This window comes from Pseudophryne corroboree, chromosome 3 (assembly GCF_028390025.1).
Source record: "Pseudophryne corroboree isolate aPseCor3 chromosome 3, aPseCor3.hap2, whole genome shotgun sequence".
NCBI lineage: Eukaryota > Metazoa > Chordata > Amphibia > Anura > Myobatrachidae > Pseudophryne > Pseudophryne corroboree.
This window is the reverse complement of record NC_086446.1, coordinates 301,743,000-301,757,705: the sequence shown is the minus strand read 5'-3', so window position 1 is coordinate 301,757,705 and position 14,706 is coordinate 301,743,000. Positions and strand designations below refer to the sequence as shown.

Genomic DNA, 14,706 nt, shown 5'->3' with positions numbered 1-14,706 from the left:
GCATCATAATTGTTAGTCCCACACCAGGCAAAGTAAGAATTCCAGACCCTATGATAAATCGAGTAGAAGCCGGTTTACGGGCCTTCAACATAGTTAGAATGACCGGCGCAAAAAACACTTTGGCCCTCAGTACGGAAGCTTCAAGAGCCACGTCATCAAAGCCAGCCGGGCCAAATCCTGGTAGACACAAGGGCCCCGAACGAGGAGGTCTGGGCGCTGCGGAAGTAGAAGAGGACGCTCTATCGATAGACCCTGCAGGTCTGAGAACCAATGTCGTCCAGGCCATGCTGGAGCGATTGGAATTAGTATTCTTCCTTCTTGCTTGAACTTCTGAATTATCCTGGGCAGGAGTGACATCGGAGGGAACACGTACGGCAATTGAAAGTTCCATGGAATTGCCAATGCGACCGGAACCTTGTGATTGTGTCGAGACACCATCAGGTCTACATCTGGTAGACCCCACTGTTCCACGAGGAGTTGAAAGATCTCCTGATGAAGGCTCCACTCTCCGGCGTGTACGTCCTGATGACTGAGGAAGTCCGCTTCCCAGTTCAGGACCCCTGGAATGAACACTGCCGATAGGGCTGGCAGATGGTGATCCACCCAACAAAGAATCTTTGACACTTCCGTCATGGCTTTGCGGCTTCGGGTGCCGACTTGATGAGTTATGTACGCTACCGTTGTGGCATTGTCTGATTGTACTTGAACAGGCCTGTTCTGTACCAGAGGCAGGGCCAGTGTCAAGGCATTGAACACTGCCCGCAATTGCAGACTGTTTATCGGGAGGAGAGATTCCTCCCTGGTCCACCGACCCTGAAGAGAGTGTTGCACTAACATCGCGCCCCAACCCCGCAGACTGGCCTCCGTCGTCAGAAGGACCCAGTTGGATATCCAGAATGGACGAACCCTGCTCAGTTGTTGGTCCTGCAGCCACGAAGTCAGTGACAGACAGACTTCCGGAATCAAGGATATCATGTGAGACCTGATCTGGTGAGGCAGGCCGTCCCACTCGGAGAGAATTAACCTCTGTATAGGGCGGAAATGAAATTGAACGTACTCCACCATGTCGAAAGCCGACACCATGAGGCCTAGTACTTGCATCGCCGAGTGTATCAACACACGTGGGCGAGAGAGGAAGCATCTTATCTTGTCCTGAAGTTTCAGGATCTTTTCTGGAGACAAAAACAACTGCTGGTTGTGGGTGTCCAACAGTGCTTCCAGGTACACCATGCTCTGAGCAGGGACCAGGGAAGATTTCATCCAGTTGATGAGCCACCCGTGGGCTTGCAGGAATTGGACCATCAGTTCCAGATGACGAAGTAGAACCTCTGGAGAATCCGCCAGGATCAACAAGTCGCAGAGATACGGCAGGATCCTGATACCCTGACGGCGGAGTAGGGCCATCATTACCGCCATGACCTTGGTGAAAACTCGAGGAGCTGAGGTCAGACCAAACAGCAGGGCCTGGAATTGAAAATGTAGGTTGCCATTAGCAAACTGCAGGTATTGCTGATGCGACACTGCAATAGGTATATGCGCAGGTAAGCATCCTGTATGTCCAGGGATACCATATAATAGAGCGAAGAATTTCCATATGGAATTTGGAGACTTTCACAAATTTGTTCAAAGACTTGAGGTTGAGAATGGACCGAGAAGATCCATTCGGTTTCGGGACTAGGAACAGCGTTGAATAGTACCCCCTGCCTCTCTGAGCCAGAGGTACCGGCACTACCACTCCTGTGTCCAGGAGGGATTGCACCACCAGATGGAAAGTCCTTGCTTTCACCGGATCCGAAGGGACGTTTGTTGAGCAAAACTGGTGAGGGTGACGTTTCTTGAAAGAGATAGCGTATCTGTGAATGATGACTTCCCTTACCCAGGCGTCCGAAGTGGTCTGTAGAGCCATACCTGAGTAAACCGTTGAAGTCGGTCTCCCACCCTGGGATCCCCCAGAGGGAGGCCCGCCCCGTCATGCAGCAGGCTTATCTGTTTTGGCAGCAGGCTGACAGGCAGCCCAGGCACGTTTAGGTTTGGGCTTAGTGGATTTGGAAGTGCAAGCCTGTTTCGGGTACGCCTGATCCTTTGCTTTACCTGGAGGTCGAAAGGAACAAAATGAAGTACTCGTAGTCTTCGGGGCTGAAGGAGTAGTCTAGTAGACTAGCAGACATGCAGTCTTAGCAGACACTAAGTCAGCGACAATCTTGTTGAGATCTTCCCCAAAAAGAATGTTTCCCTTAAAAGGGATAACCTGCAAGGTCTTTTTCGAGTCCAGATCTACCGATCAGGACCGCAACCAGAGAATCCGGCGAGCCAGAATAGACGTGGTAGACGCTTTGGCCGCTAGGATACCTGCATCTGATGCCGCCTTCTGAATATAATGAGAGGCTGTAACAATTTATGAAAGACACTGTTTTACATCATCAGGAAAATTAGACGGTAGTTCCGCTTCTACTTCCTGAACCCAGGCCTCTATAGCTTTAGCAGCCCAAGAGGCCGCAATAGTAGGCCTATTTACAGCTCCAGCCAGAGTGTAAATGGACTTCAAACAACCCTCCACACGTTTATCCGTTGGTTTCTTCAGAGAAGTGACAGGCAGAGCAGATGACACCACCAGACGTGCGACTTGTGAGTCCAACGGTGGCGGTGTTTCCCAATCTTTGCTTAACACTGCAGCGAGGGAATAACGAGCCAGCATTTTCTTAGACAGAGAATTTCTTTCCTGGATATTCCCAGGATTTCTGACATATGTCAACTAAATGGTCAGAATGTGGTAAAACTAATTGAGTAACCTTCTGACGCTTAAAGTTATCTGGTTTCTTAGAGGTAGCTGGGGGTTCTTCATCATCATCATCAATTTGAAGAATCAGCACGCATAGCCTCCAAGAGGTCAGGAACATCCACCTGGGTCAGGGATTTCCCATCAGAAGCATCTGCGTCAGTGTCTGAGGGATCAGTGTATGTGCCATCTTCATCCGAAGAAGTATCTGTAACATGAGTGGACTGCGAGGATGTAAGGGCCCGCTTAGAGGACAATTTGGTCTTAGGCAGGCGAGGGTTAGGATTTTGCTTGGCCAAAGACTGATTTAATTGCTGTAACTGAGAGGACAGAGCATCTGCCCATGGTGGATTAACAGCAGGGACAATATGTGGCTGTAATGGCACAGTAGGTCCCATAGGGGGTGCAAGTCTAGTTACCAGCGTAGTCAGTAAATTAGAGAATGTAGCCCACGGTGGGTCAGTAGTTACCCTCGATGTAGAAAACTGACTAAGGGGTACACAGCGCCCAGCACCTGAACCCTCAGCTGCAATATTTTCCTTGAGACACATCCGGGGCATGAACACTGCCAGACGCAGGGTCTGCCACCAAACCCTCACCCTGACGAGCTGACACTATATGAAATCGTTACCATAGGGTGGAATAGTACAATAAAGCAGACAGAATCCCTAACAAAAATCCCCCGGATAGTGTGACTGCAGGCAGAGCACACGGAGGATTTAAGAGGTAAATGGTGACTGTAAAACACAGAGAAACTACAAAAAAAAGTATATCCTGTGAAAACCACTATATTATATGAAAACCCTGACACACATAGCCCCCTTCAGGGTACAGAATATAGGGATTGCAATAGATGTGAGATACACGGAATGGAAATCACACAGCAGCTATTGGCACACACACACACAGTCACATGTACAATGCAGAAATTATCACAGATAACAATAAAACTGCACTGGACTAGCAATACTGTAGTAACTGCACTACACAAGTAAAGCTAATTAGGTATATAGTTATAGCAATACACAGTAAACAATGGATGTATATCACAGGGTACTTGTACTAAATAACCCTGACAAAGTGCACTTGTTCTTAACTAACACTGTCTAAAGACATGTAGAATACTTAAGTGTCCTGTAAATGCACAGCGCTGATGATGCATGCGGCTTTACAGAGGAGGCAATGCCCAGCAGTCCCAGATCAGCGCAGCTGTGTGTGTAATGGCGCCCAAACGCTGACAGGGAGTGAGTGAGGGAGGGAGGGAGAGAGAGAGAGCGAGAGAGAGATGCAGCTCCAGGGCGGGAACATTAGCAGTAAATGGCGCCCTGGGGCTGGGTCTACAGATCAGAGCCTTATCCCCTTGCTGGACTTCACCATTGGTACTGCGGGCCTTAACGGACTTATTGCAAAAATCCGACCTGTGCCCATGCCCTGGTGGTCTAGTGGGGTCCCTGCACGGCCACAATGCCCCCTCCTGGGGGACCCTCTTACATCCTCCTTCCAGCTGCCATGCGATGCCGGAGAGCAGCGGTGGTGTGTGTGTACCCTTATGAGAGAACGAAGCCTCCACGGTAGTTACCCGGCAACCAGGACGTGGAAGTGTACAGCGCCGCTGGGAGGTGAAGGAGCCGCAGCATGATGTGTTAGAATGACACATAGCACTTTTAAGTACCTATGCTGCGGCTCTGAAGTCTTCTTTCTTCACTTGAAAGCTCTTTTCAGGGCTGCCTAGCACAGCCCTCCCTGTTGTTAGCCTGCACTGCAGGCACCGACTTACAAACTGAGCTCCTGTGCACGGAGGCGGGGTTATAGAGGAGGCGGCGCTGTGCATCTTGGGAACAGTCAAAGCTTTTAGCCTGTTGGTGCCTCGGATCAAGATCCAACTCTACACCCCGATGTTATCCCTGTGGAACCCCAGTGTACCCCGCTGCAGAAAATAAAATCGAAATAAATTGTCAAATAAAATTGGAGAAACACACATTAGGTTATTATAGCTCACTGACGTATGTTCTTGCTTTCTTTTTAAAGCTTCTTTAAAGTACTTGCTTCCTATTTTGCTAATTAGTGACCGTGCTGCATCTGGAAGACCTTTGGCCTTTTCATTCTGTGAAAAGGAAAAATTAAAAAGTTATAATACTATTCAACATGTTAATATGAAATAACATATTACACGACCACCTCCTGCATTTGACGTCGGCAGTGTGTAAACCATGAAGCACATCACAGTCGTGAGCTGGCTTGGTATATAAGGCGTGCAATAGGCCGCCTACACAAATCACTCGTTGCTGTCATGGGTAAAGGGGTGATTTATCAAAGCTGAAAAAAGGGATGATTATCGGCTTTCGGGCCAAAGGTGGCAGTATTTCTGAAACAGCGCAGCTTGTGAACTGTTCGTGTGCTGCTGTGGTGAAGGTGTATCGTGACTGGACAAATGGCACCATTGCAATTAACTAATATCTAAACTGCGGAGCACCATGTGCCATTTATGTGGGAGGTGAACATCGGCTCCTCCGCCACGCACCCTTCAGCAGCTGTGGGATGTACTGCAGTTAGCATGGCTCCAGATACCTGTGCCAACCTATCAGGCCCTCATTGAGTCATGCTTAGCCCATCTAGCTACTGTGGTCATAAAAATGTGACTCGACCGTGTATATATTTTGACATGAGTCTCAGAGTTTATATGATAAATGATTGGATGTAATGAGAACGCAAAACGTTCAGTGTGTATTTTCACTACATGTGATAGTAGCATTCAACTTAATGTGGTATATATATATATATATATATAGTGATCAAAGTGGAAATTTCAAAGTGCGGGTATGGAAAAGTGAAGGTTGTAATTAAAAGAGGGTGTGGGCACTCAAAAGGGGGCGTGTCCTTAAGTGTAGTGTACTACATCATATACCCCTTATACGCAATATGCACCACGATAGTACTATCTAGTCCTGGTGCACCTTACACATTATGCCACACTGAATGATCAAAAATTGCCACGGAATGAGCCAAAATTCACATTGTCACACACAGTATTTGCCAAAATTCACATTACACCACACAGTACGAGCCGAAATTCACATTATGCCACACAGTATGAGTCAAAATTCACATTATACCACACAGTATGAGCCAAAATTCAAATTATGCTGCACAGTATGAGCCAAAATTCCCATTACAGCACACAGTATGAGCCGAAATTTACATTATGCCGCACAGTATGAGCCAAAATTCACATTATGCTGCACAAAGTATGAGCCAAAATTCAGGGACAGGTAAAGTGACAGAGAGAGTGACAGGGAGACAGAGATCGTGACAGCAGTGACAAAAAAAGAGAGTGAGAGCAGTGACAGAGTGAGAGCAGTGACAGGGAGAGTGACAGCAGTGAGTCACAGGGAATGTGGAACTGCAAGGCCCAGCATACAATGGAGCTTAATTTGCACAACAGATGAAACCTACAGTTGGCCAAAGCTTGTGTGATCAATGTACAGATGAGGAGACAAGTGTCTCACCTCCAGGGGCTCCTCAGCGTCCTCCGGCTGTCTGATCAGAGAAAAATAGGAAAGGGGTCAGTCTCCAGTGGTTGCGGGTTCGGGAACCGGGCTCCATCGGCAAAAACTAGGACTGGGTGCACCACAGGTCGGCGCCCAGCGGTGTTCAGCGACACTCCGGCGGGCTCCAGCGCTGGCGTGGCGGCTTCGGGCAGGGTGCGGATAAAAGGGCTCAGGCTCCAGTGACTGCGGGTATGGGAACAGGGAGGGGGCTAACAGTGGCGAAAACCTGTGGTGGGGTCACGAACTGTGTGCTGCTCTGTACCCACCACGTAGACACAGAAGCAGGGTAGCTACCACCAGTGGAACAGGCTGGCCACTCCTCTGCATCTCTGCCTCCTGCTGCTCAGCACTGCTTCTACACAGTGTCAGACACACTGTTATACATATGTAATAATAATAAAAACCACTTCCGGGTCAGTGGCGGTATGACATACCATTGCATACAGGCCCACTTTGACCACTGTGTATGTATATATATATATATATATATATTCACACACACACACACACACACACACACACACACACACACACACACACCAGGTACTGGCACTCCCAGGTTATAAAATGCTGCTTTGCTGGTTGCCTTCACAAATTCATCATATGGACCATGGCAGGTACGGCACTCCAACGCCGAGACCCCAACAGCCAGAATACCGGCGGCGACCGCAGCGCGTCCCCTCGTGGGCTCACTGCACTAAACACTTTCTGGGCCCAGTGTCGCCACAGGGATATATTCCCCCGCGGGTAGTGGCGTGGACCACCACCCGAGCGGGGATTCTGACTGCTAGTATTTCACCAGGTGTCTGAATTCCAGCATCTTTATCCTGTCAGGCAGGATCCCGACAGCCGGCAAGATGAATGCCTTCCGAGCAGACAGTAAATTCTTGCCATAATTCTTGCAAGTATTCAGTTTGCTGCATAACACTGCCCCTGCCATGTCTCTCCAGTCTACTGCAATACGCTGCCCCTGTGGTGTCACTCCAACTTGCTGCATTATATATCACCCTGCAGTGACGCGCCGCGGCGGGCCGCCCAAGAAGGTCCAACAGACTGAATAGAATGAGCTTTAACACAGCATGAGTTGGTAGTCCAGCCTGTCCATAAGATTGTGCAATCACCATTCTAATCCATCTGGCCAAGGTTTGCTTATTCGCAAGCCAGCAACGTTTGTGAAAACCAAACAAAACAAAAAGGGAATCTGACCTTCTGATAGAGGCAGTCATTCTCCACATAAATATGGAGAGACCTAACCACATCCAAAGAACGTTCTTTTGGAGACAAATCCGAAGAGACAAAGACCGGAAACACAATCTCTTGGTTAATGAGAAAAGATGACACCACCTTAGGCAAATAACCTGGGAGAGTTCGTAGAACTGCCTGGTCCCGGTGGAATATGAGAAAGGGTGGACGACAGGACAAAGCGCCTAAGTACGACATCCGTCTTGCAGAGGCAATAGCCAGTAAGAACAGGACCTTGGCTGTGAGCCATTTAAAGTCCACCAATTCAAGAGGTTCAAATGCACAACAGACAAATCCCATTGATACACAGGTGAGACATAGGGAGACTGAATCCAAATAACGCCCTGAATGAACGTCTGAACATCAGGTATACAGGCAATTTTTCTCTGAAACCAAACCGACAAGACAGATATATGAACCTTGAAGGAGGCCAGACGAAGACCTAAGTCCAGGCCTCTTTGCAGAAAAGCCAGTATCTCGGAAGTTCTGAATCTATGAACATCGTAATTCTTCTCAGCACACCAAGTGAAGTAAGTATTCCAAACCCTACAATAAATCCGTCCAGATGTTGGTTTGCGGGCTTTCAACATCGTTTGAATAAAGCCTCTGAAAATCCTTTGGCTCTCAGGAGTGATGCTTCAAGAGGCACACCATCAAAGCCAGTCTGGCCAGGTCTGGGTAGAGACAAGGGCCTTGTACGAGGAGGTCTGGTCATTGAGGAAGTAGAAGGGGATGCCCCATCGATAGACCCTGCAAGTCTGGGAACCAATGCCGTCTGGACCACGCTGGAGCGACTAGAAGCAGCCTTTCTCCTTCCTGTTTGAACTTCCGTAGAACCCTGGGCAGGAGTGACACCGGAGGGAACACGTAAGGCAGCCTAAAGTTCCATGGAATTGCCAGTGCATCCACGAACGCTGCTTGAGGATCCCTTGTCCTTGATCCGAAAACCGGAACCTAGTGTTATGTCGAAATGCCATTAGGTTTATGTCCGGTAGACCCCACCTGTCCACAAGAAGTTGAAAGACTACTGGATAAAGACTCCACTCTCCGGCATGTACGTCCTAGCGACTGAGGTAGTCCGCTTCCCAGTTCAGGACACCCGGAATTAACAATGCCGATATACTTGGCAGATGGCGTTCTGCCCAACAAAGGATTTTTGACACTTCCGTCAGAGCCATGCAGCTTCGAGTGCCGCCTTGATGGATTATGTATGCCACTGTTGTGGCGTTGTCTGACTGTACCTGAACCGGTCTGTTCCGTACCAGAAGCAGGGCAAGTGATAATGCATTGGACACCACAATCAGCTCTAGGATGTTTATTGGGAGGAGTGATTCTTTCTTGGTCCACCGACCCTGAAAAGAGTGTTGCTCCAACACCGCTACCCATCCCCTCAGACTGGCATCCGTCGTCAGGGGGACCCAGTTGCGGATCCAGAAGGGACGGCTCCTGCTCAATTGCTGGCCCTGGAGCCACCAGGTCAGCAGCAAACGAACCTCCGGAGTCAACAAGATCCTTTGGGATCTGATCTGCTGAGGCAGGCCATCCCACTTGGCAAGAATTAATCATTGCAGAGGGGGGGGGGGGGATGAAATTGAGCGTACTCCACCATCAGGCCAAGTACTTGCATTGTTGAGTGAATCAACAATCTGGGGTGACGGATGATGTGTCTTATCCTGCCCTGGATTTTCAGGACCTTGTCTGAAGACAGGAACAGTCTCTGACTGTGTGTGTCCAGGAGCGCCACTAGGTGTACCATGCTCTGAGCTGGGACCAGTGAGAACTTCTTCCAATTGATCAGCCATCCGTGGGCTTGTAAGCAACTCACCGTCAATTGTAGATGACTGAGGAGGACACTGTGGGAACTTGCCAGAATCAGCAGGTCGTCTAAGTACGGAAGGATTCTGACTCCCTTGCGATGAAGGTGCGCCATCATCATGGCCATAACCTTGGTGAAGATCCAATGAGTCTGAACGGCAGAGCCTGGAATTGGTAGTGACTGTCGACAATAGCAAACCGCAGGAACTGCTGATGCGTTATGGCAACAGGAATATGCAGATAAGCATCCTGTATATCCAGGGATACCATGTAATCTCCGGGTACCATCGCCAGCACAAAAGAGCGCAATATTTTCATACGAAACTTGGCGACCCTCAAAAATTTGTTCAGTGACTTGAGATTGAGAATAGGCCTAAAAGACCCACTGGGTTCCTGCACAAGAAACAGGGTCGAATAATAGTCTCTGCCACACTGGGACTGAGTTACTGGCACAACCACTCCTGTACTCAGAAGAGAACCTACCACCGTTTGTGGAGCCTGCGCCTTCAACGGATCCGAAGGGAGTACCGTAGTGCAGAACTGGTGAGGGGGAGTTCTCTGGTGAGGGGGCGAACTGCAGAAGTCGGCCTCCCACCATGGGGTCTCCCAGGGGGAGGCCCGCCCTGTCATGCAGCAGGCTTGTCTTGTTTTGAAGCAGGCTGACGGGCTGCCCAGGACTGTTTCATCTTGGGCTTGGTGGTCTTGGGAGCCCGAGATTGTCTGGGTTATGACTGACCCTTGGCTTTCCCTTGAGGTTGAAAGAAACCAAAAGTTGTAGTCTTCGCCTTCTGAGCAGAAGGATTCGTAGGAGGCACAAAAGCAGTCTTAGCAGCTGCTAATTCAGAAACTATTTTATTCAGGTCCTCTCCAAATAAAATGTCCCCCGTAAAGGGGAGTACCTCCAAGGTCTTCTTGGAGTCCAAATCCACTCTCCATGACCTTAACCACAGTATGCGGCGAGCCAGGGCAGACGTGGATGGCGCTTTGGCAGCCAGTACCCCTGCCTCAGAGGACGCCTCCTGAATGTAATAGGCGGCGGTGCATATGTGAGACAGATATTGTCTGGCTTTGTCAGAAACATCCTCGAACGCCTGAACCCACGCCTCAATACCCTTTGCGGCCCCAGAGGCAGCTGTGGTGGGCCTATGAATGGCTCCTGCGAGGGAATATATAAATTTCAGGCATCCCTCCACACGCTTATCTGTCAGTTCCTTCAGGGAGGTGACAATGGTGACAGGCAGAGTAGACGACACCACGAGATGGGTGACATGAGAATCCACCGGTGGTGGGTTCTCCCACTTACTACATAACTCTGCAGGGAGTGGGTAGCGAGTCAAAGCCGGTTTAGGGAGCGGGAACTTTTTACCTGGGGTAGACCAGGGTTCCTTACTAATGTCCACAGGATGATCAGACTGGGGTAATACAGTTTTAACCACCTTCTGTTGTTTAAACATATCAGTTTTCTTGGCCACTGCAGTGGAATCCTCATCCTAAGTTATCTATAGGATCTGCTTAACAGCATCCACCAGGGCAGGGACATAAACCTGTAAGGTAGAATCTTCGTCAGTAACACTTGATTCAGAGTCTGAGAGAACCGTATGCTCTCCCTCCTCATCAGATGAAACATCAGAGAAGTTAGTGGATTGTGAGGAGGAAGCAGCCCGCTTACAGGACCCAGAGACACAGGAGTGACCTGGGGTAGATTTCTATCTAACCAAAGACTGATTTATCTATTGCAGCGGGGTAAACAAATCTTCTTCACAAGGCGGATTTACTATAGGAACAACTTGTTGTGGCAGAGGCAACGGAGGTCCCATAGGGGGGCTAAACGGTCCACCAGAGTCCCCAGGAGGGTAGTGAACATAGCCCAGGGTGGCTCCATTGTAGTCAAAGGAGCTGGAGGCTGACTGGGAGGTGTATGACATTAAGTACACAGACCATCACACAATACTTCCCCCTCAGGTAAACCTCTGGAGCATACCTTGCAAATTACAGGAGCTTCCAGAGTTTTACTACCCTTATTGTTAGACATTGTAATAAAGCAATAATCAGGCTATTAGTACGATAAAGCCAGACAGAGTACACAACTTGCGGACAAAGTACACAAACAGCGTCAAAATAAACAACCTTGTGAACTAAATCCTGGTGTACGTGACTGTAACACAGTAAAATAACCGTATAGCGATAAGTACTGTGTACACTATATTAGAGGACCCTGACGCACCTAGTCCCTTTGGGTATAAAATATAGTGATAGCTACCTTAGATGGGATACACCTGACAGTGAAACCATACAGCAGTTACAGGCACACACAGTCACAGGAAATGCAGAGATTATTACAAGCACAACAAAACTGCACTGGACATAGTGTGTATATACACACATACTGTACATATATATATATATATATATAACAAACAAAACATGTCCGGCACTCACGCTTATCAGTGTAGGTAAAAGACTGGTGCACAACCTCTCCGTGGAGCATATGGATAAACGATGGTGGTGGCACTCAGCGACGAATAATCAGACGACAACCAACCTGGTTAACAGTCAACGTTTCGGGGACTGCTCCCCTTTATCAAGACACAACCAGCACCTCTGAAAAGAACATACATAAATACTTACAAAGCACTTACCAAACACCAATCACGCCATTGTCAGCGCTCCCGGACGCCCGACGATGACGTCATGCGCGCGTCAGCGTGCACGTGGTCTCCGTCAGCCGTGCGTGTCGCGCGGTCACGCAGTGTGGTGTGCATTGGTTACCTAGCAACCACCGCCTGGCGCCGTGATTGGTTCTCGTTACACCACTATCAGACTGGCGTCAAAGACGTCTGACGCTGGATAGTCACGTGCGGAAGGAGATTCCGGGTTACCCTCGGCGATAGGTTGCCTAGCAACCCACTGGCACTGCGGACATGGCAATTAATAATAATCAACATAAGTGAAAGAAAACCCAAAGCAAACAAAAACATAAAACGAGTGATACACTGAAACAAATAAAACAATTAATGAAACTACAAAAACACTGATTAAATAAATATATGAAGCACACGGCTGCAAGTAAATCTTGATATTACGCTAGCTGTTAGGGCATATAGTCAAACTGTATGGAAAAACATTATTTAAAGGTTAAATAATAAATTGAATAGAAAACACAATCCTAACTATAATATGAAGTGTCCGTAATGTCTGGACAGAGAAAGGTGTACTGAGTCTGTCCAGGTGATGTGGAAAACCTCAATGAGGCACCTAGAACAACAAAAGATTACAGATTTATAGAAAACAATTGAAGCTAAGAGCTTCATTCAATCCGTTCGGCTGAACTGTTTGAAGTTTATGGATCCACCATGTCTCTTTTTGGAGTAGAATTTTTCCTCTGTCTCCTCCTCTCCTGTTGGCAGGTACATGGTCGATCATCCTGTAACGAATAGTGGCCAGTGAATGACCAAAGTTCTTGAAATGTCTGGCCACTGGTAAGTCGCTACCCTTACCCTCCCAAGCTGCACGGATGCTGGATCTATGTAGGGCTATTCGCTCTTTGAACTGGCGAATGCTTTTGCCTACATATAATTGGCCGCATGGGCATTTAATGTAGTAAACGATGAACTTGCTGGTGCAGGTCAATGCGTGTCTAATCTTAAAGGTTTTACCCGACCTGGGATGTTGAAATTCATCACCTATCTCTAGACAACTGCATGTAGTGCATCCTGTGCACCTGTAGTTTCCAGGTTTACGAGTGAGGAAATGGGATGGTTTTGCTGGACCCATTTCCGATATATCGTTATGTACTACGATGTCCTTGATATTTCTGCCCCTTCTGTATGCGGCCATTAATGAAGTGTCCTTTAGGACTCGTAAGTCCTTATCTCTAGAAATGATCGGCCAAATGTTTTTAGCTTTTTTGACCAGATATTGGCTTGCAGTGGTGAAGTCCTGCGTCCAAATCATCCTTTCCTTAGTGGACTTTGTCCCTTTATGCGTTAATGCAATCTGTCGAGACGTCGACAATGCTTTAGCTCTAGCTTTCTGTAGAGCTTCCGCAGAGTATCCGCGTGCTTGGAATTTCAAGGACATATTGTGGATCTGTAGACGGGCATCGTCTTCATTACTACAGATCCGTATAATTCTAAGAAACTGCGAATACGGTAAACTCCACTTTAAGGATTCCGGATGATGGCTATTTGCTCTAAGTATTGTGTTGCGGTCAGTCGGTTTGAAATAAATGCTGGTATTGATGTTGTTGTCTTGATCCACAGAGATGGCCACGTCGAGGTAATGAATACTTTCAAAGCTACATTCGTACGTAAATTTGATGGCTGGATCCTTTGCATTCACTTCTTCCATCATGCTGATGAATTCCTGTTGAGTACCAGACCAAATCAGTATGATATCGTCGATGTACCGACGAAACAGTGTGATTTTACTGGTAGTGTCACTGGTATTGAAGAACAGATCTTGTTCTAACTCGCTCATAAACACGTTCGCGAAACTGGGAGCCACGCAGGACCCCATGGCACATCCAGTTCGCTGACGGTAAGTTTTTTTGTCGAAGAGGAAATAATTTCTCTTAAGGGTAAGACCCAAAAGAGTCAAAAACAATTTGACATCTGGGCCCTTATATTCCGAGTGATTTGTGAGGAAGGTTTCCATGATCTGTAGGCCTCGATGGTGTGGGATACTGGTGTATAAATTGACAACATCAATAGTGCAAAGCAGCTGTTTCGATGGTAAAGGAGACAGAGCTTGTAGTGTCAGAATCAGTGAAGTAGTATCTTTTAAACATAGTGATAATCCTTGAATCAGCGGTTGAAGGTAATAATCCAGATATTGAGCTAGATTATAGTATAGGGAGTCCCTTGCTGCTATGATGGGACGACCAGGCGGGTTTTCAGCATCCTTGTGAAGTTTGGGTATGGTATAGAATACCGGAACAGCAGGCCATTCTGTGCTGAGAGCTTCTTTGGTATACGTGGTAATATATTTATCCAACACAGCTTGTTGTAATACAGCGTCCAATTCAGCCTTGTAGGACTTGGTGGGATCTTCTTGTAATAGTTCGTATACCTCCGGATTGTCCAATTGTCGATATGCTTCTGTTTTGTATGCACTGAGGTCTTGGATTACCACTCCACCACCCTTATCCGCTGGCCTTATGGTGATATCTGAGTAACTTCCAAGATTTTTTAAGGCTACGCGTTCCTTAAGGGAGAGGTTGTGTATACCTTTGAAAGCGTTAGAAGTGCATTCGTTGATGTAGGATTCCATACAGTTAGTAAATGACTTGATACTTTTGTTGTATGAAACTGGAACAAAAGTTGA

The 14,706-nt window shown here is 47.7% G+C and overlaps 1 protein-coding gene across 9 annotated transcripts in view; it reads right to left on the bottom strand.

Annotated features, from left to right (window-relative positions):
* SYCP2 (synaptonemal complex protein 2) overlaps positions 1 to 14,706 on the bottom strand; it is a 1,046,702-nt gene that overhangs the window by 358,580 nt on the left and 673,416 nt on the right. For 7 of the 9 annotated variants that reach the window (XM_063959338.1, XM_063959341.1, XM_063959340.1 and 4 more), the window contains one exon: positions 4,756 to 4,880. The exons of 1 other annotated variant lie outside the window; for it this stretch is intronic. In XM_063959338.1, the coding sequence (XP_063815408.1) occupies positions 4,756 to 4,880 (125 nt within the window). The remainder of the gene's footprint in view (positions 1 to 4,755; positions 4,881 to 14,706) is intronic. One more of the 9 variants, XM_063959339.1, reaches the window with a different exon arrangement.